General features: G+C 49.1%; 1 protein-coding gene and 1 long non-coding RNA gene across 3 annotated transcripts; one reads left to right on the top strand and one right to left on the bottom strand.

The window, feature by feature from the left end:
* Positions 1-7881: 7881 nt before the first annotated feature.
* BST2 (bone marrow stromal cell antigen 2) lies at positions 7882-10717 on the bottom strand. Its single transcript, XM_054465960.2, has 5 exons — positions 10237-10717; positions 9315-9381; positions 9073-9133; positions 8624-8765; positions 7882-8281 (listed from the first exon to the last, which is right to left on the bottom strand). Exons 1-4 carry the CDS (start codon positions 10534-10536, stop codon positions 8639-8641), a joined length of 555 nt encoding a protein of 184 aa, XP_054321935.2. The 5' UTR covers positions 10537-10717; the 3' UTR covers positions 7882-8281; positions 8624-8638.
* On the top strand, positions 10655-27480 carry LOC134738872 (uncharacterized). 2 transcript variants are annotated; one of them, XR_010125052.1, is made up of 5 exons: positions 10655-10965; positions 11059-11278; positions 24865-24872; positions 24989-25073; positions 26135-27480. It is a non-coding gene; the product is annotated as an uncharacterized LOC134738872 (long non-coding RNA). The 2 variants fall into 2 exon arrangements; XR_010125053.1 differs by having other exon boundaries at positions 10655-10740; positions 24865-25073.
* The last annotated feature ends 97 nt before the right edge of the window (positions 27481-27577 follow it).

The raw sequence follows: 27577 nt of genomic DNA on the forward strand, positions 1-27577 counted from the left end.
TCCCCCTCTTCAACACTACCCCCTTTTGATCAGCTCCTAGGGCCCTGACATTAAAAACATAATTGTAGGCCGGGCGCAATGGGTCACGTCTGTAATCCCAGCACTTTGGGATGCCGAAGCGGGTGGATCACCTGAGGTCGGGAGTTCGAGACCAGCCTAGCCAACATGGTGAAACCTTGTCTCTACTAAAAATACAAAAATTAGTCGGGCGTGGTGGCGGGCGCCTGTAATCCCAGCTACTTGGGAGGCTGAGGCAGGAGAATGGGTTCAACCCAGGAGGGGGAGGTTGCAGTGAGCTGAAATCGTGCCATTGCACTCCAGCCTGGGCGACAAGAGCAAGACTCCGTCTTAAAAAAAAAAAAAAATTAGCCAGGTGTGGTGGCTGGTGCCTGTAATCCCAGCTACTCAGGAGGGTGAGGCAGGAGAATCTCTTGAACTCAGGAGGCGGAGGTTGCAGTGAGCAGAGATCGTGCCACTGCACTCCAGCCTGGGTGACAGAGTGAGACTCTGTCTCAAAAAAAAAAAAAAAGTAATTATATATTTATGTGTGTGACTGATTCTCCCCCCGACCCCCACCTTTCCCATCAAACTGGGTGATCTTCCCCTTCACCCTCTAAAGTTTCCTTGAACAATCAACTCACGAAAGGAAGATTAATATGAGAAATGAGGTGGAGGTGGGAGTATCACTTGAGCCTAGGAGTTTCAGACCAGCCTGGGTAACACAGTGAGACTCCATCTCTACAAAAAATTTAAAAATGAGCCTGATGTGGTGTGCACCTGTAGTCCCAGCTACTCAGGAGGCTGAGGCAGAAGGATCGCTTGAGTCCAGGAAGTGGAGGCTGCAGTGAGCCGAGATCACACCACTGCATTCCTGCCTGGGCAACAGAGTGAGACCATGTCTCAAAAAACAAAAAAAAAGTGTATTCAGGTATGTTGATAGACTTTAGTCTTTCTGCCTGTGATATGAGTTCAGTTAATGAAAACTCAAATAATCAGAAGTAATTGTTTTCTTTTTTGGCGGGTCCAGAATTTAGGCGTGTAAAAAATAAAATAAAATTTTAGGACCTTCCAGATTTATTATGTCAAGGGGTAATAGTTAAGCCCTGGAAACTGAATCAACCTTTCTTTCTTTTCTTTTATTCATTAATTCATTCTTTCTTTCTTTTTCTTTTTCTTTTCTTTTTTTTTTTTTTTTTTTTGAGATGGAGTCTTGCTCTGTCGCCCAGGCTGGAGTGCAGTGTCGGCTCACTGCAACCTCTGCCTCCTGGGTTCAAGCAATTCTCCTGCCTCAGCCTCCTGAGTAGCTAGGATTGCAGGCACCTGCCACCACTCCTAGCTAATTTTTTTTTTTTTTTTTTTTGAGATGGAGTCTAGCTCTGTTGCCAAGGCTGGAGTGCAATGTCACGATCTCAGCCCACTGCAACTTCTGCCTTCCGGGTTCAAGAGAGTCTCCTGCCTCAGCCTCCCAAGTAGCTGAGATTACAGGCACCTGTCAACACGCCTAGTTAACTTTTGTATTTTTAGTAGAGACAGGATTTCACTATGTTGGCCAGGCTGGTCTCGAACTCATGGCCCCAAGTGATCTGCCCACCTCGGCTTCCCACAGTGCTGGGATTACAGGGATGAGCCACCACGTCTGGCCTCTTTGCCTCTTTATTTTTTCTTTTCTTTTCTTTTTTTTTTTTTTTTTTTTTTGAGACTGGGTCTCTGTCACCCAGGCTGGAGTACAGTGGTGCCATCATGTCTCACTGAAGCCTTGACCTCCTGGGCTCAAGCGATGCCCCAACCTGGGCCTCCCTAAATGCTAGGATTACTACCACTGTGAGCCACTGAGCCACCCCATTCCCAACCCCTGGCCTTTCTTTGTGTGGAGATATCCCACATTAACTAGACTTCCTAGTCTTCATTCAAGCATAGACTAAATGTTGTTGGAGATAGAGACCCTTGTGACTTTCACCTCTTTACAATAGAATGTGTAAGCAACCCCCTTAGGACACAGTCAATAGTAGCCAATCTAATCTCCTATCTGTATGCTAGCCTTTGCATGGGAAATGTATTTCTGTCAGCACCTCTGTTTGTGGCTTTATAAACGATCCAGGCCAGGCGAAAGTGGCTCGTGCCTGTAATCCCAGCATTTTGGGAGGCCGAGGCAGGTCGCGGATCACGAGGCCAGGAGTTCCAGGCCAGCCTGACCAACATGTCGAAACCCTGTCTCTACCAAAAATACAAAAATTAGCCAGGCGTGGTGGCGGGCGCCTGTAATCCCAGCTACTCGGGAGACTGAGGCAGAGAATCGCTTGAACCTGGGAGGCAGAAGTTGCAGTGAGTCGAGATCGTGCCATTGCACTCCAGCCTGGGTGACAAGAGCAAGACTCCGTCTCAAACAAACAAACAACCAAATGATCCACACTTTTCCCTGCATGAGAGGCACTCATCCTCATTCTTTGGTGTCCCTGTGGCCCTGGATAGACTCTGCCCTCACACTTTGTCCTGGAAAAAACTCTTTTAACCAGGCTTGGCATGCTGGTTCACGTCTGTAACCCAAGCATTTTGGGAGACTGAGGTGGGAGGATCACTTGAGCCTAGGAGTTTGAGAACAGCCTGGGCAACATGGTGAGACCCCATCTCTACAAAACATTAAAAAAATTAGGGCTGGGCATGGTGGCTCATGTCTGTAATCCCAGAACTTTGGGAGGCCGAGGCAGGTGGATCACCTGAGGTCAGGAGTTTTTGACCAGCCTGGCCAACATGGTGAAACCCCATCTCTACCAAAAATACAAAAATTGGCCAGCACAATGGCTCACGCCTGTAATCCCAGCACTTTGGGAGGCCAAGGAGGGTGGATTATGACATCAAGAGTTTGAGACCAGCCTGGCAAACATGGTGAAACCCCATCTCTACTAAAAATACAAAAATTAGCCGGGCGTGGTGGTGGGTATCTGTAGTCCCAGCTACTCGGGAAGCTGAAGCACCCTTGAACCTGGGAGGCAGAGGTTGCAGTGAGCTGAGATCGTGCCACTGCACACCAGCCTGGGCGACAAAGTGAGACTCAGTCTCAAAAAGAAAAAAAAAATTAGCCAGGCATGGTGGTGGGTATCTGTAATCCCAGCTACTCGGGAGGCTGAGGCAAGAGAATTGCTTGAACCCAAGAGGGGGAGGTTGCAGTGAGCGGAGATCACGCCATTGCACTCTAGCCTGGGTGACAAGAGTGAAACTCTGTCTCAAAAAAAAAAAAAAAAAAAAGAAAAAGAAAAAGAAAAGAAAAGAAAAAATAAGAAATGAGCTGTGTCTGGACATGGTGGCTCACTCACGCTTGTAATCCTGGCACTTTGGGAGGCCAAGACAGGAGGATTGCTTAAGGCCACGCATTCAAGATCAACCTGGCCAACATAGTGAGATCCTGTCTTTATTATTTAAAAGAAAAAAAAATTTGCTGGGCATGGTGGTGCATGCCTGTGGTCCCAGCTACTCAAGAGGCTGAGGTGTGAGGATTGCTGGAGCCCAGGGGATTGAGGCTGCAGTGATCCAAGGTCGCAGCACTGCACTTAAGCCTGGGTGACAGAGACAGGCCCTGTCTCAAAAAAAAGAAAGAAAGAAAAGAAACCAGAGCTCAGAGAGGTCGAGTCCCAGAGCAGGGACACTCAGCAGCGGCTGGTCACTGCCAAATTCCCACTTGGGTCTGCAGAACCCCACAGCTGTCAGCTTCTCAACCCCTGGGTGGGTCACAGCCTTGGAGTCAGGTCTCTCAGGAAAAGGACAAAATAGGGAGGGAAGATGGGACATTTTAGGAAGTAGGGAAATTTACACCCAGGCCATTGTGTGGGGGGATTGGGGGTTGAATCCACGATATTGGGTGAATCTTATTAGCAAAATACAGCCCAGGCAGGATGGGGGTGGGGGTTGTGGGGGAAGAGTGGGGGAGTGTGAGTAGGGGTGGGGGTGGGTGGAGCAGCAGCATAGTCTGGGGACCTTTCCATGGCCCAAGTCGGAAGTGGTGAGTGGAGGAGGTCACGTGGGGAGCGTTTGTTTCCTGGGCAAAAGGAAATCCGCAGAATGTGGAGGGTTAATTGCCCAACCAGCTTTGAAACCCTGAACAAGGCCAGGCACGGTGGCTCACGCCTGTAATCCCAGCACTTTGGGAGGCTGAGGCGGGCGGATCACGAGGTCAGGAAATCGAGACCATCCTGGCTAACACGGTGACACCCCATCTCTACTAAAAATACAAAAAAATTAGCCAGGCGTGGTGGTGGGCGCCTGTAGTCGCAGCTATTCGGGAGGTTGAGGCAGGAGAATGGCGTGAACCCAGGAGGCAGAGCTTGCGGTGAGCCAAGATTGCGCCACTGTACTCCAGCCTGGGCGACAGAGCGAGACTCCATCTCAAAAAAAAAAATCTCTGAACAAGGCCAGGCATGGTGGCTCACGCCTGTAATCCCAGCACATTGGGAGGCAGAGGTCGGCGGATCACCTGAGGTCAGGAGTTCAAGACCATCCTGGCCAACATGGTGAAACCCCTTCGCTACTAAAAAATATAAAAATTAACTGGGTGTGGTGGTGCATGCCTGTAATCCCAGCTACTTGGGAGGTTGAGGCAGGAGAATCACTTGAACCCAGGAGGCAGAGGTTGCAATGAGCTGAGATCGCACCATTGCACTCCAGCCTGGGCAACAGAGCAAGACTCCATCTCAAAAAACAAACAGACCACAAAAAAACCAAAAACCCCTGAAAAAGTCCAGAAATTACCCTAGGCCTCACCGGGGCTGTTGGTGGGGATGAAATAGCTTAGTAGTTGCAAAGCGGCTTTAGCTTTTTTGCAAGCCAGGGCCACAGAAGTGAGGGCCCACCCTGCTCCTGGGTACACTTAGCAACATATAGAGACATTTTTTTTCTTTTGAGACAGAGTCTGGCTCTGTTGCCCAGGCTGGAGGGCAGTTGCATCATCTCGGCTCACTGCAGCCTTGACATCCCAGGCTCAGGTGATCCTCCTGCCTCAGCCTCCCAAGTAGCTGCGACTACAGGCGTGTGCCACCATGCCCAGCTAATTATTAAATTTTTTGTAGAGATGGAGGTCTCCCTATGTTGCCCAGGCTGGTCTTGACCTCCCGGGCTGAAGCAATCCTCCCCCTTCAACCTCCCAAAGTGCTGGGATTACAGGCATGAGCCACCATGCCCAGCCTGGAAACGTTTTTAATTGTCACAACTTGGGAGGGTGTCACTTGCATCCTCCTGGGTGGGGGCCAGGGATGCCGTTTAACATCCTACAATGCAGCTGGGCGCCGTGGCTCGTGTCTGTAATTCCAGCACTTTGGGAGGCCAAGGCGGGTGGATTTCTTCAGGTCAGGAGTTCAAGACCAGCCCGAACAACATGGTGAAACACCGTCTCTACTAAAAATACAAAAATTAGCCGGACATGATGGCGGGTGCCTGTAATCCCAGCTACTCGGGAGGCTGAGGCAGGATAATCACTTGAGCCTGGGAGGCGGAGTTTGCAGTGAGCTGAAATCGCGCCACTGCACTCCAGCCTGGGAGACAGAGTGAGACTCCATCTCAAAAAAAACAAACAAACAAAAAACAAAAACAAAATCCTACAATGCACAGGATGATCCCCACCCAGAGAACCATCCAGCCCAAACCACCAATGCTGCTGAGGCTGAGACCCTGCCCATACCTTGGGAGTGAGGAACGGGTGTTCCAGGCAGCAGGCAGAGCTTGGGCAAAGGCCTTGAGGCAAAAAGGAACTTGGGATCAGGAAAGGTGGAGGTGGTGAGCAAGGGGAAGTGAGGGGGCAAGAGGGCCGGGGGGTTCTGTGGCAGGGGAGGTATTTGGGGACCCTTCCCTGGGACAGCAGTAGGAACCATGGAAGTGGAGGCCTGGTTTTATTTATTTATTTATTTTTGAGACAGACTCTTGCTCTGTCGCCCAGGCTAGAGTGCAGTGGCGTGATCTCAGCTCACTGCAACCTCCACCTCCTGGGTTCAAGCGATTTTCCTGCCTCAGCCTCCTGTGTAGCTGGGACTATAGGCACGATCCACCACCCCCAGCTAATTTTTTTTTTTTTTTGAGACAGAGTCTCGCTCTATCACCCAGGCAGGAATGCAGTGGTGCGATCTCAGCTCACTGCAACATCTGCCTCCCTGGTTCAAGCCATTTTCATGCCGGCCTCAGCCTCCCAAGTAACTAGGACTACAGGTGCATGCCACCACACCTGGCTAATTTTTTGTATTTTTAGTAGAGACAGAGTTTCACCGTGTTAGCCAGGATGGTCTGGATCTCCTGACCTCGTGATCCACCAACCTCAGCCTCCCAAAGTGCTGGGATTACAGGCGTGAACCACCACGCCCGGCCATTTTTTTGTATTTTTAGTAGAAATGGGGTTTCACCATGTTGGCCAGGCTGGTCTTGAACTGAGCTCAAGTGATCCACCCGCCTCGGCCTCCCAAAGTCCTGGGATTATAGGCGTGAGCCACTGTGCCTGGCCAGAGGGTTTTTTTGTTTTTGTTTTTGTTTTTGTTTTTGTTTTTTTTTTAATCTCACTGACCATCTGGGCAGGGGACTGTGGGACCTTAGGACAGCACAGAAATCTGGGACAAGGGGCTCCTGGCCCCATTACCACGAACAGGAGTTGCAGCTGCAGAGACAATGGCCGGGATTCTGGGAGAACTTGGAGGAAGTAAGATAACAGAAAAGGAAGGGACTATGGCGTCTTTGAGGATCGAAGAAGGTAGGTGAAGGGTCCGTCGGGATTGCAGCCCTCAACTGTGGAGAAGCAGAGAGACTCTCTGGGGGAGGGGTTCCCAGAGCTGGGTACTGCAGAATGAATAACAGTTTGGGGAATCGGGCCAGGTGTAATGACTCATGCCTGTAATCCCAGCACTTTAGGAGCCCGAGGTGGGTAGACCCCTTGAGGTCAGGAGTTTGAGGCGAGCCTGGCCAACATGATGAAACCCCCGTCTCCACTAAAAATACAAAAAATTAGCCAGGTGTGGTGGTGTAGTACTGTAATCCCAGCTACTCAGGAGGCTGAGGCAGGAGAATCACTTGAACCCAGAAGGCAGAGGTTGCAGTGAGCCAAGATCGCGCCATTCTACTCCAGCCTGGGCAACAGAGCGAAACTCTGTCTCAAAAAAAGAAAAAAAAAAAGGGCCGGGGGCGGTGGCTCATGCCTGTAATCCCAGCACTTTGAGAGGCCAAGGCGGGCAGATCACCTGAGGTCGGGAGTTCGAGACTAGCCTGACCAACATGGAGAAACCCGGTCTCTACTAAAAATACAAAATTAGCCAGGCATGGTGGTGCATGCCTGTAATCCCAGCTACTCGGGAGGCTGAGGCAGGAGAATCGCTTGAACCCGGGAGGCGGAGGTGGCGGTGAGCTGAGATTGTGCCATTGCACTCCAGCCTGGGAAACAAGAGTGAAACTCCGTCTCAAAAAAAAAAAAAAAAAAAAAAAAGAGGGACAGAGAGTTTGGGGGATGAAGGAGGGGGAAACATTCTGACAATGCATGGCCTGTGTGTGTGTACAGATCCCAGTTTAAATCCCAGCCCAGCATTTTCTACAGGCGGGAGGGGAAGCAAGACGAGGTTACTCTCAGTTACAGCCTCAGTTTCCTCACTGGATCCCCAGGTCAAGAGAGGCTCTAGGGAGGAGATGAGAATACAACACCTGGGAAACGGTGAGCCCTGATGAGGGTGCACAGTTCTTATGTTGATCCCAGCAGAGACGAGGGCTGGGAGGAACTGGGGTGATGCCTCCCCTAACTCCGTGGGCTCCTGAAAACGTCCTGGAGCAGGGAAGGGAGGTGTTGTCGTCAATGGGGGGTCCACTCTCATCTGCAGGGGCGGCCCGACGCTTGGGGACTAACACAGTGACACTCCAGGAACTCGAGAGTAAGGTGTGCTCTCCCTCAAAGGAAGTGTTTATTTTTTGGAGCTCAAAGACCCCAGAAAAAAGCACCCCCCCCGCAAAAAAAAAATCAAAAAAAAAAACTCGTAACAACAGGTAGCACATGCCCCCCCACCGCACCCCATGCCCAATCTCAGGGTGGGAGACAAGAGGGGGGACTCATTCCCTGACTGGATCTGGAGGGAGACAGCCCTGGGTCAACCCGACTGTGTCCCCACACCCAGGACTGCCCCATGGCCCCTCCAGACCTGCTCCAGAGACCCTTCTCCGGCTACCCCTTGCTCTCCCCGCTAACCGTGCTGCCCCATGACCCGCTCAGAACTGATGAGATCAAGGGAGTGTTCAAGCGAAAAGCCGAGCAGGAACCAGACTTTCCAAGATGTGCCTAAAGGACCAGAAGAGGGACTCAGGGCAGACTGGAGGCAGCAGACACTGGCGCCGCCCCAAGCCCCGCCCCTATAGCTAGACCCGCCCCCACCCACCCATAAGCCCCTCCCCTCCATAGATAGACACGCCCCCATGGATAGCCCCGCCCCATACAGCTATAGGCCCGCCCCCGATCCAGGGCACCCTTCTCACTGGATTCTTCCTCCTTCCCCAAGGCCCCTCACGTCTGCGCCCAGTCCCTTCCCCTGCAGCCTCTCTCTCTAGACTTCGGAGCCTCTGCTTCCCCGCCCCCCTTCCCCAGCTTTCTTCTCCCTCCCGGGGCCGCCCCCTCCTCACTGACCAGCTTCCTGGGATCTCACAGCAGAGCGCTGAGGCCCAGCAGCAGAATCAGGAGCTGGGGTGCCGCCGCGGAGCTGGAGTCCTGGGAGCTAGCGGAGTACTTCTTGTCTGCGATTCTCACGCTTAAGACCTGGTTTTCTCTTCTGCGGTACAGATGGGGGCAAATCAGGCATCTGCTCGTCCTGGCTCCTGCCGCCCTCCCTGTAAGCCCATCGCCCCCGGGAGTCGCCCCCGCACCGCTCCAATCCAAGTCACTGGGGAGGGAATGGACAGCGGCCACCCATGGCTCTGTGACCCTAGGGGCTAAGTTGTCCTTTGGTGGGACTCGAGCCTTATCCCTTGGGGCAATGGGGATTTTGGGAGCAAAGGAAATCCTGGGTCTTGGGTTAGGGATGTGGGGGTGAGAGGAGTGTGGCTGGTGGAGGGTAGCCGGGGAAGGTTATCTCTGACCTCAGTCGCTCCACCTCCGCAGACGCGTCCTGAAGCTTATGGTTCAATATAGTGATCTCTCCTGGTGGGGTGGGAGGACAGAATCAGGGGGCGGGTCAGCACGTGGCCATGCTGGGGCCCTGCTCCACTCTGGGACAGGACCTCCCCCTTACCCCAACCTCCAGCCCTGGTCTCTCTGCCCCCACCCCCTCTTCCATACCTGACTCACCCCTCCCCAGCCCTCTCCCTTCTCCCTTTCTCACCCTCAAGCTCCTCCACTTTCTTTTGTCCTTGGGCCTTCTCTGCATCCAGGGAAGCCATTAGGGCCATCTAAGAAGAGTCAGAATCTGGGGTTCTGGCCTGGGGAGTTTGGCTGCTGCCCCTGGGACCTGGGCTTCCTCCCTAGGTCCTGGGGACAGAGGGGCTTAAATGCAAACCCCTTTCAGGTTTTCTTCCAACCCTCTCTTGCACCATGGTCTCCAACCTTAAAGAACAGCCACAACCCCACACTCTCCCAGGGCCACCCATAAGCGTGTGGGTCCTCAAAATGGGAGCTTTGAGGCCACCCCACGTGGAAACTTGGAGGCTATCGATAACCAAACTTTAGTAGACATTTCCAGATTGCCTGAGCAATGGCCCAAGAACAGTTAGAGGGCCCTACCAAATCCAGAATGCAGTGGGATTTCACAGCTCAAGTGACATGCCCAGCTAGAGTTTCAAGATTCCCCCATATCAGGACCTAGGTGAATATTTCAGTTTCTTAGCGATGAAGTGAAAATTTCAAAAGCCCCCTTTTTCTGGGTCTGCTGAGGTCCCCCTTCAACCCTGAATACGGATTTCTACTCCCCCAGGACTGGTGCCCACAAGGAGTTTCAAGGCCCCCGACACCAGTGCCCTGGAAAGAATTTATAAATTCACCTAAGTCCCAGGGAGATACTGAGGTCCCTGATTTGGGGGATCTGGAGAGTTTTAACATCCTTCCCCTACACCAGTGCCCTGGACTGGGTTAGAGGCCCCCAAACCCTGGTAGGGGAACCTAGGTCCCTTGATGTGGGGGCCCAGGAGCAGTTTCAGGACCTCCCCTGCATCTCCCTGGAGACCCACCCTGTGTCAGATTTCTGGGGAGAGATTCTTGTCCCCTCCACCCCCTAGTACTAGGCCATCCAAGGGAGTTGAGGATCTTACCACAGTCTGGTTGCAGGTGGTGACCTGGGCCTCCGTATCCTGAAAGCCCTTCTGGGCCTCGGTCAGCTCTTGTTGCAGGAGATGGGTGACATTGCGACACTCCATCACTGCCCGGAGGCCGTCCCGGCAGGCCTCGCTGTTGGCCTTGATGGTGAAGATAATCAAGGGCACCCCCAGAATCACTGTGATCAGGAGCACCAAAATTCCTATCCCCAGCAGAAGCTTACAGCGCTTATCCCCATCTTTCTTACAGATGTCACCCATGGGCACTCTGCAATAGTCATACAAAGTAGATGCCATCCAGATCTCCCCTTTAGCTGAAAGGAGTCTGGCCTGGAGTTAGGGGAGGGTGCTGGAATCTTCTACGGGCCACCCCTTTATTAGCATAGGAACCTTCCTGACCAATAGCAAGTTCCAGGAAGTGCTCTGACCAGCAGCTCTTGCATGAGGCACCTACAGGCAGAGGATTAGTTAGGCTTTCAGTTTCAGTTTCCCAGAAAGGAGGTGGGCTTTTTTTTTCACCCTGCTTTAAAAGCCCTTGGGCCCTTCCCAACTGGGTGCCAGCCAACTGTGGCTGCCTGGGACACTCCATCTTAAGTCCCTGTGCCTCTGCTGTGTGTTACTGAGTGCCTAGGCCATGCCAGCCTGTATTCATCTGTACCATGACCTGAAGAGGCAGAGGCCATCGTTGTTGGTCCGGTCTCCACCTGGGGAAACTGAGGTTACACAGTTGAGTGGTAGAGTGAGGGCAGGGCCTGGGCCTGGGTCTGGGTCTGGGGGTAGGGCCTGGGTCTGACCCTAGGGACTGGGTTTTGTGTTCAGGTGTCTGTGTGGTGATGAGCAGGGCTTCATCCAGTGCCCCTGTCCCCACCGAGGGGACTATGGGAGCCATGGAGGGTGCGTGAGCAGCAGGTGAGACTGGAGCCAGCTGAAAACTGGGAGACCGACCCAGCCAACAAACAATGTCGGTCTCTGTCCTGGCACCCGCAGGAAACAAGCTCCTACTTCCAGAAAAAGTGCTCCTGGGACTCAAGGATACCAAGTAAACTCTCTGAGCCTGTTTCTTCATCTGCAAAGGGGAATAACAGGGCCAGTATCTCCAGGAGAGGCCAGGGAGGAGATGCCAGTAAAGTGCTTTGGTATCCAGTAGGTGCTCAATGGATGCACATGCCACCTGCCAGGCCTCTGGCTCAGGGCAGATGGATGGGAAGATAATGCTTGAACATGGACATATAGCAAGGATCTTTCTTTTTTTTCTTTTTCTTTTCTTTTCTTTTCTTTTTTTTTTTTTTTTTTTTTTGAGACAGGGTCTTGCTCTGTCGCCCAGGCTGGAGTGCAGAGTGCAGTGTGCAATCTTGGCTCATTGCAGCCTCTACCTCCCAGATTCAACTGATTCGCCCACCTCAGCCTGGCCAGTAGCTGGGACTACAGGTGTGGGCCGCCATGCCAGGCTAATTTTTTTTTGAGACCAAGTTTTGCTCTTGTTGCCCAGGCTGGAGTGCAGTGGCTCGATCTTGGCTCACTGCAACCTTTGCCTCCCGGGTTCAGGCGATTCTCCTGCCTCAGCCTTCCTGAATAGCTGGGATTACAGGCATGTGCCACCAGGCCTAGCTAATTTTGTATTTTTAGTGAGAGGTTTAGGTTTCTCCATATTGGTCAGGCTGGTCTCGGACTCCCGACCTCAGATGATCCACCCGCCTTGGCCTCCCAAAGTGCTGGGATTACAGGCATGAGCCACCGCACCCGGCCATGCCTGGCTGATTTTTTTTGTATTTTTAGTAGAGAAGGGGTTTCGCCATGTTAACCAGGCTAGTCTCGAACTCCTGACCTCAAGTGATCTGCCTGCCTCTTGCCTCCCAAAGTGCTGGGATTACAGGCATGAGCCACCGTGCCTGGCCTAGTGGGGATTTTTCTTTGAGGAAAGATAGTTGGCTCCATTTGGGATGTGCTAAACCCCACAGTCCTGGGAGACATCCCTGGAAGAAGCCTGGGATGGGGCGGGTGCGGGGGGCGTTGGACACTGGGGTGGGGGGAGCACTCAGGCTGCACCGACCTGCTGTCCATGTGGCCAAGAGAGCCAGGGCTTCCTACAGGAAATCAGGCCCATTATCGGCACCCAACTGCTGGGCATGACCGCTGAAAGGGGACTGCATGTTTTTCTCGTGGCTTCTTCAGCCACATCCTGACCATAGCCCAGATTCTGTTAAGTCTGCCATTTCCATGTTTTTTTTTTTTGTTTTCAGCAGGGCCAGACAGTAGGCGAGGTCAAGGCCAGAGCCCAGGCCTCCCAGAAGGCCTGGGGAACTCCCCCCAGGCCCTCACTCCAACATCCCTCAGAAGGACCGCATTAAAGCCACTTAGAGCCACGCATGGTGGTACATGCCTGTGGTCCTAGGCTGAGGCTGGGAGGCTGAGGCAGGAGGATCACTCGAGCCCAGGAGTTTGAGGCTGCAGCAAGCTATGATTGTGCCACTGCACTCAAGCCTGGTTGATAGAGTGGGACCCCATCTCTTAAACAAATAAACAAAAAAATCACTTAGAACCAAGAACCAATTAACAAGCTGTGGGAGATGATCTTGCTGAAAATTCTGAGGGTGAACTTGTCCCAGGAGGAGGGACCTACCAGCCTGGCCAGGACTCCAGGTGCAAAGACACGACCTTTGCCTGACTTATTTGACTAAACTGACTTCTTTGAGTAGCACTGTTCTGGCCTGCAAACTTTAGGGTTAGTTTGGGACCAGGTCGGAAATCACAATTGCATGAATTGCACACTGGAGGCAGGTGTGGTGTGCCCCTGGGCAAATGAATTTCCTCTCTTAGCATTGATTTCCCCAGCTGTAAAATGTGGATAATAATAGATTGATGTCCTCTCTAAATTTTGCAGCTGTAAACAGTCCCAGCCCTGCAAACTGAAAGTTTGTTGCTCTTCCCTTTAAAATTACCTTAGGGACCAGCCCCACAGGGCCAGTGGGTCTCTCCCTGTGTGCGGCGATGAGAGAGTGTAGAAATAAAGACACAAGACAAAGAGATAAAAGAAAAGACAGCTGGGCCCGGGGGACCACTACCACCAATGCGCTGAGACCGGTAGTGGCCCCGAATGTCTGGCTGTGCTGTTATTTATTGGATACAAAGCAAAAGGGGCAGGGTAAAGAGTGTGAGTCATCTCCAACGATAGGTAAGGTCACGTGGGTCACGTGTCCACTGGACAGGGGGCCCTTCCCTGCCTGGCAGCCGAGGCAGAGAGAGAGAGGAGACAGAGAGAAAGACAGCTTATGCCATTATTTCTACATGAGAGACTTTTAGTACTTTCACTAATTGACTACCGCTATCTAGAAGGCAGAGCCAGGTGTACAGGACGGAACATGAAGGCGGACTAGGAGCGTGACCACTGAAGCACAGCATCACAGGGAGACGGTTAGGCCTCCGGAAAACTGTGGGCGAGCCTGACTGATGTCAGGCCCTCCACAAGAGCTGGAGGAGCAGAGTCTTCTCTAAACTCCCCTGGGGAAAGGGAGCCTCCCTTTCCCGGTCTGCTAAGTAGCGGGTGTTGTTCCTTGACACTTTTCACTACCGCTAGACCACCGTCCGCTCGGCAACGGGCGTCTTCCCAGACGCTGGCGTTACTGCTAGACCAAGGAGCCCTTCTGCTGGCCCTGTCCAGGCATAACAGAAGCCTCCCACTCTTGTCTTCTGATCACACCTCACTATGTCCCCTCAGCTCCTATCTCTGTATGGCCTGGTTTTTCCTAGGTTATGATTGTAGAGCGAGGATTATTATAATATTGGGATAAAGAGTAATTACTACAAACTAATGATTAATGATATTCATATATCTCTAAGATCTATATCTGGTATAACTATTCTTGTTTTATATTTTATTATACTGGAACAGCTTGTGTCCTCGGTCTCCTGCCTTGGCGCCTGGGTGGCTTGCCGCCCACATCTCCCCCCTTTTTATTAACTAGGATCGCCATCACCATCATTGCTTGTCGTTGACTTAGGACTTGGTTTGGGACTCCTTGGAGGCATCTGCAGACTAAAAGGAGACAACATAAGCATACCAATATTAATAATGCCAGTAACAACAATGATCTTCCGAAGGGTTTGAGCCATTTGAAGGGATAAAAATGAGATAATTGTTTAGTTATGCCTTCAAAAATGTCTGAGCCAGGAACAGTGGATAAATGGGCTTGTGAAGCCTCGAAAATTTGCTCTTTAAGTTGTGAAATATCCAAGATTAAGTTATCATTCCAGGCTTTTAAATGTCTTGAAACCTCTTCCCAGCTATGTTGATCTTATTATAAGCATAAGGTGTTATGTAATAATCAGAAGTATTCCAATCACACTGTAATTGCATACGGTGTTCCAAGTTCATAACTCTATTTCCCAGCCAGATTACACTTTGGCAGAGGTCATTAATTTGATTAGCTAATTTTTGATCAATTTGAGCCTGAGAATTCCAAAGTCTGGAGGAGCTTTTCTGCCATGCTTCAACATATTGAGTGGTTTGAACAGAACTGTCGATGGCAACTCCAGCAGTTGCTGCTGCTGCAGTAACCGCAATTAGTCCTGCAATGACTGCAATAAGAGTAAAAATAAATCTCTTTGTTCTTTTGAGGATACCTTTAAGAACTTCATTGACTATGTAAATAGAGGGGGAAGACTCCCATGGACGATGTAAAGAAACTGGTATCCATACCCCCTCCCTAGCCCTTACCAAGAGAATACTTGTAGTGGGATTAAAAGTAGCATCAATGCACGTGAACAGCTTACAGTTATCACATTCTATAGTTTGTGTATTGGGAATGATAATTATATTTCTAACCAACAGCATGTAAGGGGGTTTGACACAGCTCCTGATGGGTATCACCTGTTCAGATATGAAGGTGATGTTGAATGTGGGTGTTTTGGTATTAGTGTGAAGGAGTTGATAGGTAGTGTTCCACATCCTTATTCCTGTCAAGGCTGCAGCTAATTTATATAGTTCAGGATGTTCTGGGGTAACAAAGGGATGAATCATTTTTGGTGTAGGAGGAGCAATGCCTGCGTCCATCCATTTAAATGGGTAAGGAGACACCCATTGTCTCAGCATGTAAGACTGCCATCCATGCTCTATATAATCTAATAAATAAATAAACTCCGAGCATGAGGTATTTTTGCCAGAGCAATCTCACCAATAATGCCCTTTTGGAGCACAATCTATAACAATACCGGTGGCTAGACTTTGGAGCACAACAGCCTTAGGAGCATTACAATTATCCCATAAAATTGAAGTCACTATAAAAGGCCCCTTTGTAGGTTTCTTTGGACAGTCTGACAGTCCTTTTGTTTTATTAGTTTTGGTAGTGAGAGGAACTCTCCATTCCTCATGTGGAGTAAGTTTGACAGTGAGAAGTTGAAAAGAATTAATACTGAACACATTATGTAGTTGATAAGTATCCTTTGTAAAGGACGGTACAGTCCACATCCAATTCTGGTGAGAATAAGCTAAACAGCCAGGTGACATCCCAATGCATAGTGGTGGATATTTATAGCCAATTGACAGATTGAAGTGCATACCTTCTTCTTACGGTTGAGCAGGAAACCGATCATCATTAGGGACCGGTATGAATGCATCATTAGGGACCGGTATGAATGCACTATTATTAGTGTAAACTTCTGCTGGGGAGTCCATCCAGGAGACAGACCGAATTAGAGGGGGAAAAGGAACATATGCCCAGTAAGTATAATTATGAATTGCCCCAACCGGTGGTATACTTACCGCTGCACTGACTACCATAAAGGCAGCCAGAATTATATGACCGGTGGTTTTTGGGATTCCTTTTTCTTTTAAGAAATTTTCTGTTTGATGAGATAAAACCTTTATATGACCCCATATTGGTGGAGTTGAACGAGAGGTGTTGTAGGTCACATGGCGAGATTTTGTCTCAATGTGGAGGTCATGAAGTGTATATGTCAGGCAGTGAAAGTTGCTCTTTGGTTTCTGATGGGTCTTTGCCTTTTGTTTGTGGGAGCGTTTTATCTTTGGAGTTATGGTGGAATTTTAATTGTCGGGAGGGGACCCACACTAGCTGTAGTCCTTTTCCTGGGGAAACACAAGCAAAACACCTACCCCAAATTATGACCGTGCCCAATTCCCATGTGTTAGTTTTTGCATCCTTACACCGTACCCACATTCCTTTTTGTGGATCAAATTTATTTCCAGTGAAATGTTGTTCTCCCGCTGTAAAAGGTTGATTTCTTGTTAGATTTAAGAAATTTAGTGTAAAAAGAGCCAGATTTAATTGGGCATGAGGAGTAGCAGCATCTCCCTTTGATTTAGTATTCTGTTTTGGAAGTTGATCTTTGAGTGTTTTATTGGCTCGTTCAACCAAGGCCTGTCCTTGAGAGTTATAGGGGATGCCAGTTGTGTGAGTAATTGCCCATGTTTGAGTAAACTTTTTAAAAGCAGCACTAGTGTAGCCGGGGCCGTTATCAGTTTTTAGTTTCTCGGGACAGCCCATAACTGAGAAACAGGAAAGCATATGTCGTTTAACATGAGCTGTACTTTCTCCTGTTTGACAAGTGGCCCAAATGAAATGAGAAAAGGTATCAATAGTTACACGTATAAAAGAAAGCTTGCCAAAAGGAGGATAATGAGTCACGTCCATTTGCCAGAGAGCATTCTGTGAAAGTCCTCTAGGGTTAATTCCGGAAGAAAGTGGCTGTAAAATTAACACTTGACAAGTAGGACAGTGACATATAATGGTTTTAGCTTGTTTCCATGTAAGGGGGAACTTTTTTCGGAGTCTCGCAGCATTGACATGAGTTAAAGCATGAAAATTTTCTGCATCTGTAAAAATGGGAGTAACTAATGTATCAGCTTTGGCATTTGCTGCTGAGAGGGGTCTGGGGAGGGGTGTGGGGGCCCCAATGTGAGTAATGTAGAAAGGAGCAGACCTTGCTCTGAGCACAGACTGAAACTTTTGAAAAAGAAAGAATAGGTTATTATCAGGCAAAAATTTGATTAAGGCAGTTTCAATGTTGCGAGCAACGTGTACTACATACACTGAGTCAGAGACAATGTTAACTGGTTCAGGGAAATCTTCAAGGACAGCCATAACAGCAAGCAGTTCAGCTCATTGTGCTGAAATAGCTCCTGTGCTAAGAACATGTTCTCTGGGTCCTATATATGCTGCTCGGCCATTAGAGGAAGCATCAGTGAAAACAGTGACAGCTTTAGATAATGGGGTGTTTCTAGTAATGTTAGGTAAAAATCCAAGACGTGAGTTTAAGGAACGAAAATAATTTTACATTAGGATAGTAATTATCAGTTATACCCGGGAAGCCTGCCAAATGTACTTGCCAAGCAATGCAAGTAGCAAAAGCCTGTTGAACTTGTAATCAGGTAAGGGGAACAATGATTTTTTGGGGCTCTGTTCCCGAAAGACGAAGGAGACGAGAACGAGCCTGACCAATTAAGGTAGAAATTTGATCTAGATAAATAGTTAGTGTCCATAAAGAGTTGTGTGGAAGAAAACACCATTCAATTAAATTATGTGCCTGAATAATGAGTCCTGTTGGAGAATGTTCAGTGGGAAAAATTAATATTTCAAAAGGTAAATGTGGATTCACTCCGGTAACCTGAGACTGTTGAATGCATTGTTCTATAAGCTGTAATTCAGAATCTGCCTCAGGAGTCAAGGACCTTTTACTGTGTAAATCAGGATTGCCCCGTAATGTTGCAAAAAGATTAGACACAGCATAAGTAGGAATGCCTAGGGAGGGACGAATCCAATTAATATCTCCAAGTAATTTTTGGAAATCATTTAGAGTTTTTAAGGAGTCTCGTCTGAGTTGAACTTTTTGAGCCTTAATGACCTTGTCCTCTAGCTGCATTCCTAAATAGTGATAAGGGGAAGAAATCTGAATTTTTTATGGGGCGATAACCAAGCCAGCTGCTGTGACTGCTTGTTGTGAAGCAGAAAAACAAGATGTTAATACAGAGCGTGAAGGTACCATGAAATCAGCCGCCTGCTGAGGAAGATCAACGGGCTGTGGGTGATTTTGTGCTGCTGGGGTGGCAGGTACTGGAGGTGGTAAAATTACAGGAAATTGCCAGGCTTTGGGATCCCCGTATTCCCTTGCCTGAGCTATAGCCCTTATAAGAGGAGTGTCATTTTCAGGGTTGTATGTAATTTGTTGCTTATGAGCGGCAACGGTAGTATTGGCAACAGCAGTCCCGACCGGACCAGAAGCAGAAAAAGGGCTAGAATTTTGAATAGAAGGAGAGTTGAAAAACTGAAAGCCAGGCTGAGACCAGATTACCTGCTGAGCAGGTCTTTCATGGGCCTGAAAACCAGGCTGCCACGGCAAGTGCAGACCAGGCTTCAAGGGAGCCTGTAACTCTAGCCAAGTCTGAGTAGGAGGAAAGGAACCAGGCTTCAAAGGAGCCTGTGACTCTAACCAAGTCCGATTTATAGGAAAGGGACCAGGCTTCAAAGGAGCCTGTGACTCTACCCGAGTCCAATTTGTAGGAAAGGATCCAGGCTTCAAGGGAGCCTGTGACTCTGAGTCTGATTTGTAGAAAAGGAACCAGGCTTCAAGGGAGCCTGTGACTCTAACTGAGTCCGATTTGCAGGAAAGGGACCAGGCTTCAAGGGAGCCTGTGACTCTACCCAAGTCTGATTACTTAGTACTGGCTTGTCCCATCGTGTCCCCAGAATACTCTGAGTACTCTAGCTTACCACCAAGCTTATTGACCGCAATCCTCAGGAATCTCTCGTTGAACTCCTCCGCTGAATCCCGCGCTCAGGGTGCAACTTCACATAGCGAGGGAGAGCCCCACGTCAGAGCGCCAGATGTAGGGACCAGCCCCACAGGGTCGGTGGGTCTCTCCCTGTGTGCGGCGACGAGAGAGTGTAGAAATAAAGACACAAGACAAAGAGATAAAAGAAAAGACAGCTGGGCCCGGGGGACCACTACCACCAAGTCGCGGAGACCGGTAGTGGCCCTGAATGTCTGGCTGCGCTGTTATTTATTGGATACAAGGCAAAAGGGGCAGGGTAAAGAATGTGAGTCATCTCCAATGATAGGTAGGGTCACGTGGGTCACATGTCCACTGGACAGGGGGCCCTTCCCTGCCTGGCAGCCGAGGCATAGAGAGAGAGGAGACAGAGAGAAAGACAGCTTACGCCATTATTTCTGCATATGAGAGACTTTTAGTACTTTCACTAATTGACTACCGCTATCTAGAAGGCAGAGCCAGGTGTACAGGACGGAACATGAAGGCGGACTAGGAGCGTGACCACTGAAGCACAGCATCACAGGGAGACGGTTAGGCCTCCGGATAACTGTGGGCGAGCCTGACTGATGTCAGGCCCTCCACAAGAGCTGGAGGAGCAGAGTCTTCTCTAAACTCTCCTGGGGAAAGGGAGCCTCCCTTTCCCGGTCTGCTAAGTAGCAGGTGTTGTTCCTTGACACTTTTCACTACCGCTAGACCACCGTCCACTCGGCAACGGGCGTCTTCCCAGACGCTGGCGTTACTGCTAGACCAAGGAGCCCTTCTGCTGGCCCTGTCCCGGCATAACAGAAGGCTCGCATTCTTGTCTTCTGGTCACACCTCACTATGTCCCCTCAGCTCCTATCTCTGTATGGCCTGGTTTTTCCTAGGTTATGATTGTAGAGCGAGGATTATTATAGTATTGGAATAAAGAGTAATTACTACAAACTAATGATTAATGATATACATATATCTCTAAGATCTATATCTGGTATAACTATTCTTGTTTTATATTTTATTATACTGGAACAGCTTATGTCCTCGGTCTCTTGCCTTGGCGCCTGGGTGGCTTGCCGCCCACAATTACAAATGGTGGGATGGGTACAGTGGCTCATGCCTGCAATCCTAGTACTTTGGGAGGCTGAGATGGGAAGATTGCTTGAGGCCAGGAGTTCGAGACCAGCCTGGTCAACATAGCGAGATCCTATCTCTATTTAAAAATAAATATATATATATATATATATTTAAGTACATATATTTATTTTATTTTGTTTTATTTAATTAATTAATTAATTTTTTTTTTTGAGATGGAGTCTCGCTCTTGTTGCCCAGGCTGGAGTGCAGTGGCACGATCTTGGCTCACTGCAACCTCCACCTCCCGAGTTCAAGCGATTCCCCTGCCTCAATCTCCTGAGTAGCTGGGATTACAGGCGCCCACCGCCATGCCTGGCTTATTTTTGTACTTTTAGTAGAGACAGGGTTTTGCCATGTTGACCAGGCTGGTCTCGAACTCCTGACCTCAGGTGATCTGTCTGACTCGGCCTCCCAAAGTGCTGAGATTACAGGCGTGAACCACTGCACCCGGCCTATATTTTATTTTATATTTTTAAATATATAATGTATTTTTATATATTGGTTGGTGCAAAAGTAATTGCGGTTTCTGCCATTACTTTTCTTTTTTTTTTGAGAGGGAATCTCTCTCTGTTGCCCAGGCTGGAGTGCAGTGGTACGATCTCGATCACTACAACCTCTGCCTCCTGGGTTGAAGCGATTCTCCTGCCTCAGCCTCCTGAGTAGCTGGGACTACAGATGCCTGCCACCATGCCCGGCTACTTTTTGCATTTTTAGTAGAGATGGGGTTTTGCCATGTTGGCCAGGCTGGTCTCAAACTTCTGACCTCAGGTGATCCACCCAACTTGGACTCCCCAAGTACTGGGATTACAAGCGTGAGCCACCGTGCCCGGCCTATATTTTATTTTATATTTTTAAATATATTCTCCCTCTGTCACCCAGGCTGGAGTGCAGTGGTGTAATCTCGGCTCACTGCAACCTCTGCCTCCTGGGTTGAAGCGATTCTCCTGCCTCAGCCTCCTGAGTAGCTGGGACTACAGATGCCTGCCACCATGCCCAGCTACTTTTTGTATTTTTAGGAGAGACGGGGTATCGCCATGTTGGCCTGGCTGGTCTCGAACTCCCGACCTCAAGGGATCCACCCGACTTGGCCTCCCAAAGTGCTGGGATTACAGGCATGAGCCACCACCCCCAGCCTCTGCCATTACCTTTTTTTTTTTTTTGAGACGGAATTTCACTCTTGTTACCCAGGCTGGAGTGCAATGATGCAATCTTAGCTCACCGCAACCTCCGCCTCCTGGGTTCAAACAATTCTCCTGCCTCAGCCTCCCTAGTAGCTGGGATTACAGGCATGCGCCACCATGCCCGGCTAATTTTGTATTTTTAGTAGAGAGGTTTAGGTTTCTCCATGTTGGCCAGGTTGGTCTCAAACTCCCGACCTCAGGTGATCTGCCCACCTCAGCCTCCCAAACTGCTGGGATTACAGGTTTGAGCCACCGCACCCAGCCTTTTTTTTTTTTCTCTGAGATGGAGTCTCCGTCTGTCTCTCAGGCTGGGGTGCATTGGCATGATCTTGTCTCACGGCAACCTCTGACCTCCGCCTCCTGGGTTCAAGCAATCCTGCTGCCTCAGTCTCCTGAGTAGCTGGGATTACAGGCACCCGCCACCACGCCCAGCTAATTTTTGTATTTTTAGTAGAGACGGGGTTTCACCATGTTAGCCAGGCTGGTCTCGAACTCCTGACCTCATGATCCGTCCATCTCGGCCTCCCAAAGTACTGGGATTTACAGCCATGAGCCACCACGCCCAGCCTTCCATTACTTTTAATGGCATTAATTAATTATGTTTACTAAAAGTAATGGCAGAAACCACAATTACTTTTGCAATAAAATTAGAAATGGAAACTGTTATGCTACCATTCTGTTTCTTTTTTTATTTTCTTTTGAGACAGAATCTTGTCCTGTTGCCCAGGCTGGAGCGCAGTGGTGCAATCATAGCTCACTGCAGCCTTGACCTCCTGGGCTCAAGCGATCCTCTCTCCTCAGCCTCTGGCGTAGCTGGGACTATAGGTGTGCACCACCACGCCCAGCTAATTTTTTATTTTTTGTAGAGATGGGAGTCTCACTATGTTTCCCAGGCTGGTCTCAAACTCCTAGGCTCCAAAGATCCTCCTGCCTCAGCCCCCGCAAAGTGTTGGAATTACAGGAGTAAGCCACTGCACCCAGCCACTGGCATTCTTTTGGTTTTAGCTTCATATATATATATATATATTTATTTATTTATTTATTTATTATTATTATTATTATTATTTTAGAGAAACATTTCAGTTGGGCGCAGTGGTTCATGCCTGTAATCCCAGCACTTTGGAGGCTGAGGTGGGTGGATCACCTGACGTCAGGAGTTCAAGACCAGCCTGGCCAACATGGTGAAACCCTGTCTCTACTAAAAATACAAAAACTAGCCAGGCGTAGTGGCGGGTGCCTGTAATCCCAGCTACTCGGGAGGCTGAGGCAGAAGAATCGCTTGAACCCAGAGGCAGAGGTTGCAGTGCACTGAGATTGTGCCACTGCACTTCAGCCTGGGTGACAGAGTGAGACTCTGTCGCAAAAAAAAAAAAAAGAAAGAAAGAAAAGAAACATTTTATTTTATTTTATTTATTTATTTTTGAGACAGAGTCTTACTCTGTCACCTAGGCTGGAGTGCAGTGGCGCGATCTCCACTCACTGCAACCTCCAACTCCCTGACTCAAGCAATTCTCCTGCCTCAGCCTCCCAAGTAGCTGGGATTACAGGCATGCACCACTACGCCCAGCTAATTTTTGTATTTTAGTAGAGAGAGGGTTTCACCATGTTGGCCAGGATGGTCTCGATCTCCTGACCTCGTGATCTGCCCACCTCGGCCTCCCAAAGTGCTGGGATTACAGGCGTGAGCCACCGTGCCCGGCCAACATTTTATTTTAGAATAGTTTTAGATTTGCAGAAAAAAAACAGTGAGGATAATAGAATTTCCCACATTCCCTACACCCAATTTCCCCTCTTTTATTTATTTATTAAAGACAGGCTCTTGTTCTGTCGCCCAGGCTGGAGTGCAGTGGTGTGATCATAGCTCGCTGCAGCCTTGACCTCCTGGGCTCGAGCGATCCTCCCACCTCAGCCTCCCGAGTAGCTGGGACCACAGACGCTCAGTACCACACCTGGCTAATTTTTTAATTTTTTGTGGAGATGGGGTCTCACTATGTTGACCAGGCTTGTCTCAAACTCCTGGGCTCAAGCGATCCTCCTGCCTCAGCCTCCTGAGTAGCTGGGACTACAGCCACTCACCACCATCACGCCCAGCTAAGTTTTGTATTGTTTGTAGAGACAGGATCTCTGTATGTTGCCCAGGCTTGTCTCAAACTCCTGGGCTCATGTCATCCTCTTTCCTCAGCCTCCCAAGGTTCTGGGATTATAGGTGTGAACCACTGCACCTGGCTAAAAAAAAAATAAATAAATAACTAAGGAGCAAAGATCATCCGCAACCATCCGTCAGCTGTTTCATTTCTGTTTATTACACTACATGTATAGTTCACTTACTTTGCGATACTGAGATGTGGCCGCGGATGGGCATCTGAGAACTCCATGCCTGTAAGAAGTCACTGGCCCCAGGGCGCTCAGCGGGTGGGGGCGATTCTGCTCCAGGAGACATTTTTATTGTCACCGCGGGGGCTGGGAGTGCCCCTGCCATCTAGGGATGTAGGCTAGGGATGCTGCTCAACACACTACAGTGTACAGGACAGCCCCCCACAGTAAATGACCAAGCCCCAAGTGTCAGAGGTGCCACCAGACGTGACAAGCCCTGCCCTGGGGGGAACTGAGTGCAGGTTTGGAGTCAGACTTGGGCTCAAATTCCATTGTGGTGAACCAGCTCCTTTCCCTCGGGCCTCTGCTTTTCTTTCTCTCTCTTTCGCTCTTTCTCTCTTTCTGTCTCTCTTTCTTGTTTGAGATGGAGTCTCATTCTGTTGCCCAGGCTGGAGTGCAGTGATGTAATCTTGACTCTCTGCAACCTCCGCCTCCCTGGTTCAAGTGATTGTCCTGCCTCAGCCTCCCGAGTAGGTGGGATCAAAGGTGTGTGCCATCATGCCCGGCTAATTTTTGTATTTTTAGTAGAGATGGGGTTTCACCGTGTTGGCCAGGCTGGTCTCAAACTCCTGGCCTCAAGTGTTCCACCCGCCTCAGCCTCCCAAAGTGCTGGGATTACAGGTGTGAGCCACTGCCCCCAGCCAACCTCTGCTTTCTCATAGCAGGGGTGTGATAACAGCTGCTTCCCAGTCGATTGGAATGTCCACACAAATTAGAAACTGAAACAGTATCTCCATCAACTCAGAGAAAACAGTAAAAAGAAAATAGGCGGTGAGATTTCTCATCAGTTACATTATTCTGACTTTAATTAGTGCCCAGGGAAACTGAAACTATGGCTATACCTAAGATAAACATTTGAAGAAGGAGTAAAGGAAAGATTAATTTTGCAGCTGTCTCAGGATCTGGTGGAGGGCTGATGGATGTCATCCTGTCTTTGTTTTGCACCAGGGAAAGTAAGCTTGTAATCAGTGCTGTCAGGATGAAATTCAACAGACTGGTTCCGTGGACAAGGGGTCACATAGAGCTTGCAAACCTAAGGTTACATATCTTTGTTTATGGGAGGCTGGACATCTTGGAAAGATTTAGGGGTAAGCAAAGAATTTACATATGAACAATTTGTGAGGGTGATCATCTGGAGATGTGTGAGGGCTTTTTTTTTTTTTTTTTTTCTTTTTGTAGGCATCTGGGTAAGGTACAACGCTTAACCACTTAACACAATCAGGAAGCAACAGCCACGCATTTGGGAAAGGAACTTCAGCGTTGTGTGGCTCAGTCTCCAGACCTAACTTTCCCTTTGGTACAGACGCAGTGGTAGATGCCTGTAATCCCAACACTTAGGCAGGAGGATCACTCGAGCCCAGAAGATCAAGACTAGCGTGAGCAACAAAGTGAGTTTCCCCCCACCCCCCACCTCAACAAAACATTTAAAAATTAGCTGGACATGGTGGCTGCGCCTGTGGTGGCTGGAGTGCAGTGGTGTGATCTCGGCTCACTGCAGCCTCTGCATTCAAGCAATTCCTGCCTCAGCCTCCTGAGTAGCTGGGATTACAGGCACCTGCCACCATGCCTGGCTAATTTTTGTATTTTTAGTAGAGACCAGGTTTCACCATGTTGGCCAGGCTGGTCTCCAACTCCTGACCTCAGGTGATCTGCCACTCAGGAGGCTGGGTAGGAGGGTCCCTTGAGCCCAAGAGATCGAGGATGCAGTGAGCCATGTTCGCATGACTGCACACCTGCCTGGACAACAGAATGAGACCATGTCTCAAAAACAAACAAACCAATGCAAACAACAACAACAACTTTTCCTTTGGCAAATTGCCTTTGGAAGGCCCTCATATTTTTATTTTCTTTGACAGGAAAAAGCAATATATAGAAAGTGCCTAGCTTAGCACTTTGTACATTACAGCTCCCCATCATAGTTTGCCCTTGTCATTTGATAAGTTTTGGACTTGACTGCAGGCTTTCCTTAAACTGAACTCCCAGAAGTGGGGTTACTGGGTCCAAGGGGATGCCTATGTCCCAAGCTCTCACTTCCCATAAAGAATAATTCAGAATTTGGTGAGGAGTGGTGGCTCACACCTGTAATCCCAGCACTTTGGGAGGCTGAGGTGGGTGGATCACCTGAGGTCAGGACTTCGAGACCAGCCTGGCCAAAATAGTGAAAACCTGTCTCTACTAAAAATACAAAAATTAGATGGGCGTAGTGGTGAACACCTGTAATCTCAGCTACTTGGAAGGCTGAGGCAGGAGAACTGCTTGAACCCGAGAGGCGGAGGTCGCAGTGAGCTGAGATCGCACCATTGCACTCCAGCCTGGGCTACAGAACAAGACTCTGTCTCAAAAAGAAAAAAAAAAGAATTCAGAATTCACCTGTCGCCTGCTGCTGCAGTGAACAGTGAGTGGCACTCCTCTCTCACACCCATCACAGGTATTCTTCTTTTCCTTCCAGATCCTTCCCTGGCACCGGTTCCAGGAGGACCTGGTTCTTAGGCAGCATCTGTATCTCTGTTTTGTAAGACACACAGTATCCTTAACCCACTGCAGATATTTCCCTGGGTCCATGGTCAATCAACACCACCTTTCAGTCTCCAGCCTCTTAACCAGCCCAGGGCTGAGTGTTGTTCATAGTATTAATATGTTTCTGGCTGGGCTCAGTGGCTCATGCCTGTAAACCCGGCACTATGGGAGGCTGAGGCAGGCGGATCACTTGAGGTCAGGAGTTCAAGACGAGCCTGGCCAACATAGTAAAACCCCGTCTCTACTAAAAATACAAAAATGAGCCGGGTGTGGTGGTGCGTGTCTATAATCCCAGCTACTTGGGAGGCTGAGGCAGGAGAATTGCTTGAACCTGGGAGATGGAGGCTACAGTGAGCTGAGATCATGCCACTGCACTCCAGCCTGGTCAAGAAAGTGAGACTCCGTCTCAAAACAAAGAAACAAACAAAGTATTAATATGTTCCCCTTGATCAGTGGGGTGGTTCACCCTTGTAATCCCAGCACTTTGGGAGGCAGAAGCTGGCGGATCGCTTGAGTCCAGGAGTTCGAGACCAGCCTGGGTGACCTAGCAAAACCCTGTCTGTACTAAAAATACAAAAATTAACTGGGCGTGGTGGTGCGAGCCTGTAATCCCAGTGGAGGCTGAGACAGGAAAATCCTTTTGTAATGCCTAACCTTGTTTTCTTACTAACCCTATTTTAACCTTGTTTTTACTAACCCTATTTTTAAATTTTCCCTTTTTGTCTCCTTAATTACCTAGCCTTGTTTCCCATATGAATAGACTCTCCCTTAGCTGGGAAAGCCTGACGAACTCCATCTGGCCCCTTGATTTACAAGACATTAAGGGCTCCTTACCCAACTCCCTTCCTCAAGGAGTTAACCTGTGTAAGCAGATCCTCAGCATTTCAAAGGAGCCCAATTAACTGATAAGGTACTGGAACAAACAATGTATGAAGTTCCCAGGATTTTGCTCAAAAACATAACAACATAAAGCCTTGAGTCTGTGTCCGGCATAGCATCCATATCTAACTCTTATGAAGGATTTAGAGCCCGGCACCTGGTTCCGTTGCTTTTTTTTGTAACCATTTGTCTTTTAAATTGTTTATTTCTCTGTAACCATTTGTTTTTCGATTCTTGCATGTTTTTACTTCTGTAGATTTATTGCATTTGAGCTCCGCTCCCCTTCCGAAACCAAGGTATAAAAGTAAATCAAGCCCCTTCCTTGGGGCCGAGAGAATTTTGGAGCGTCAAGCCCTCTCTTAGCTGCCGGCTTAAATAAAGGACTCTTAATTTGTCTCGAAGTGTGGCGTTTTCTCTAACTCGCTTGGGTATAACACTTTGAGCCTGGGAGGTAGAGGTTGCAGTGAGCCGAGATCATGCCCTTGCACTCCAGCCT

Source organism: Pongo pygmaeus, chromosome 20 (assembly GCF_028885625.2).
Source record: "Pongo pygmaeus isolate AG05252 chromosome 20, NHGRI_mPonPyg2-v2.0_pri, whole genome shotgun sequence".
Lineage (NCBI taxonomy): Eukaryota > Metazoa > Chordata > Mammalia > Primates > Hominidae > Pongo > Pongo pygmaeus.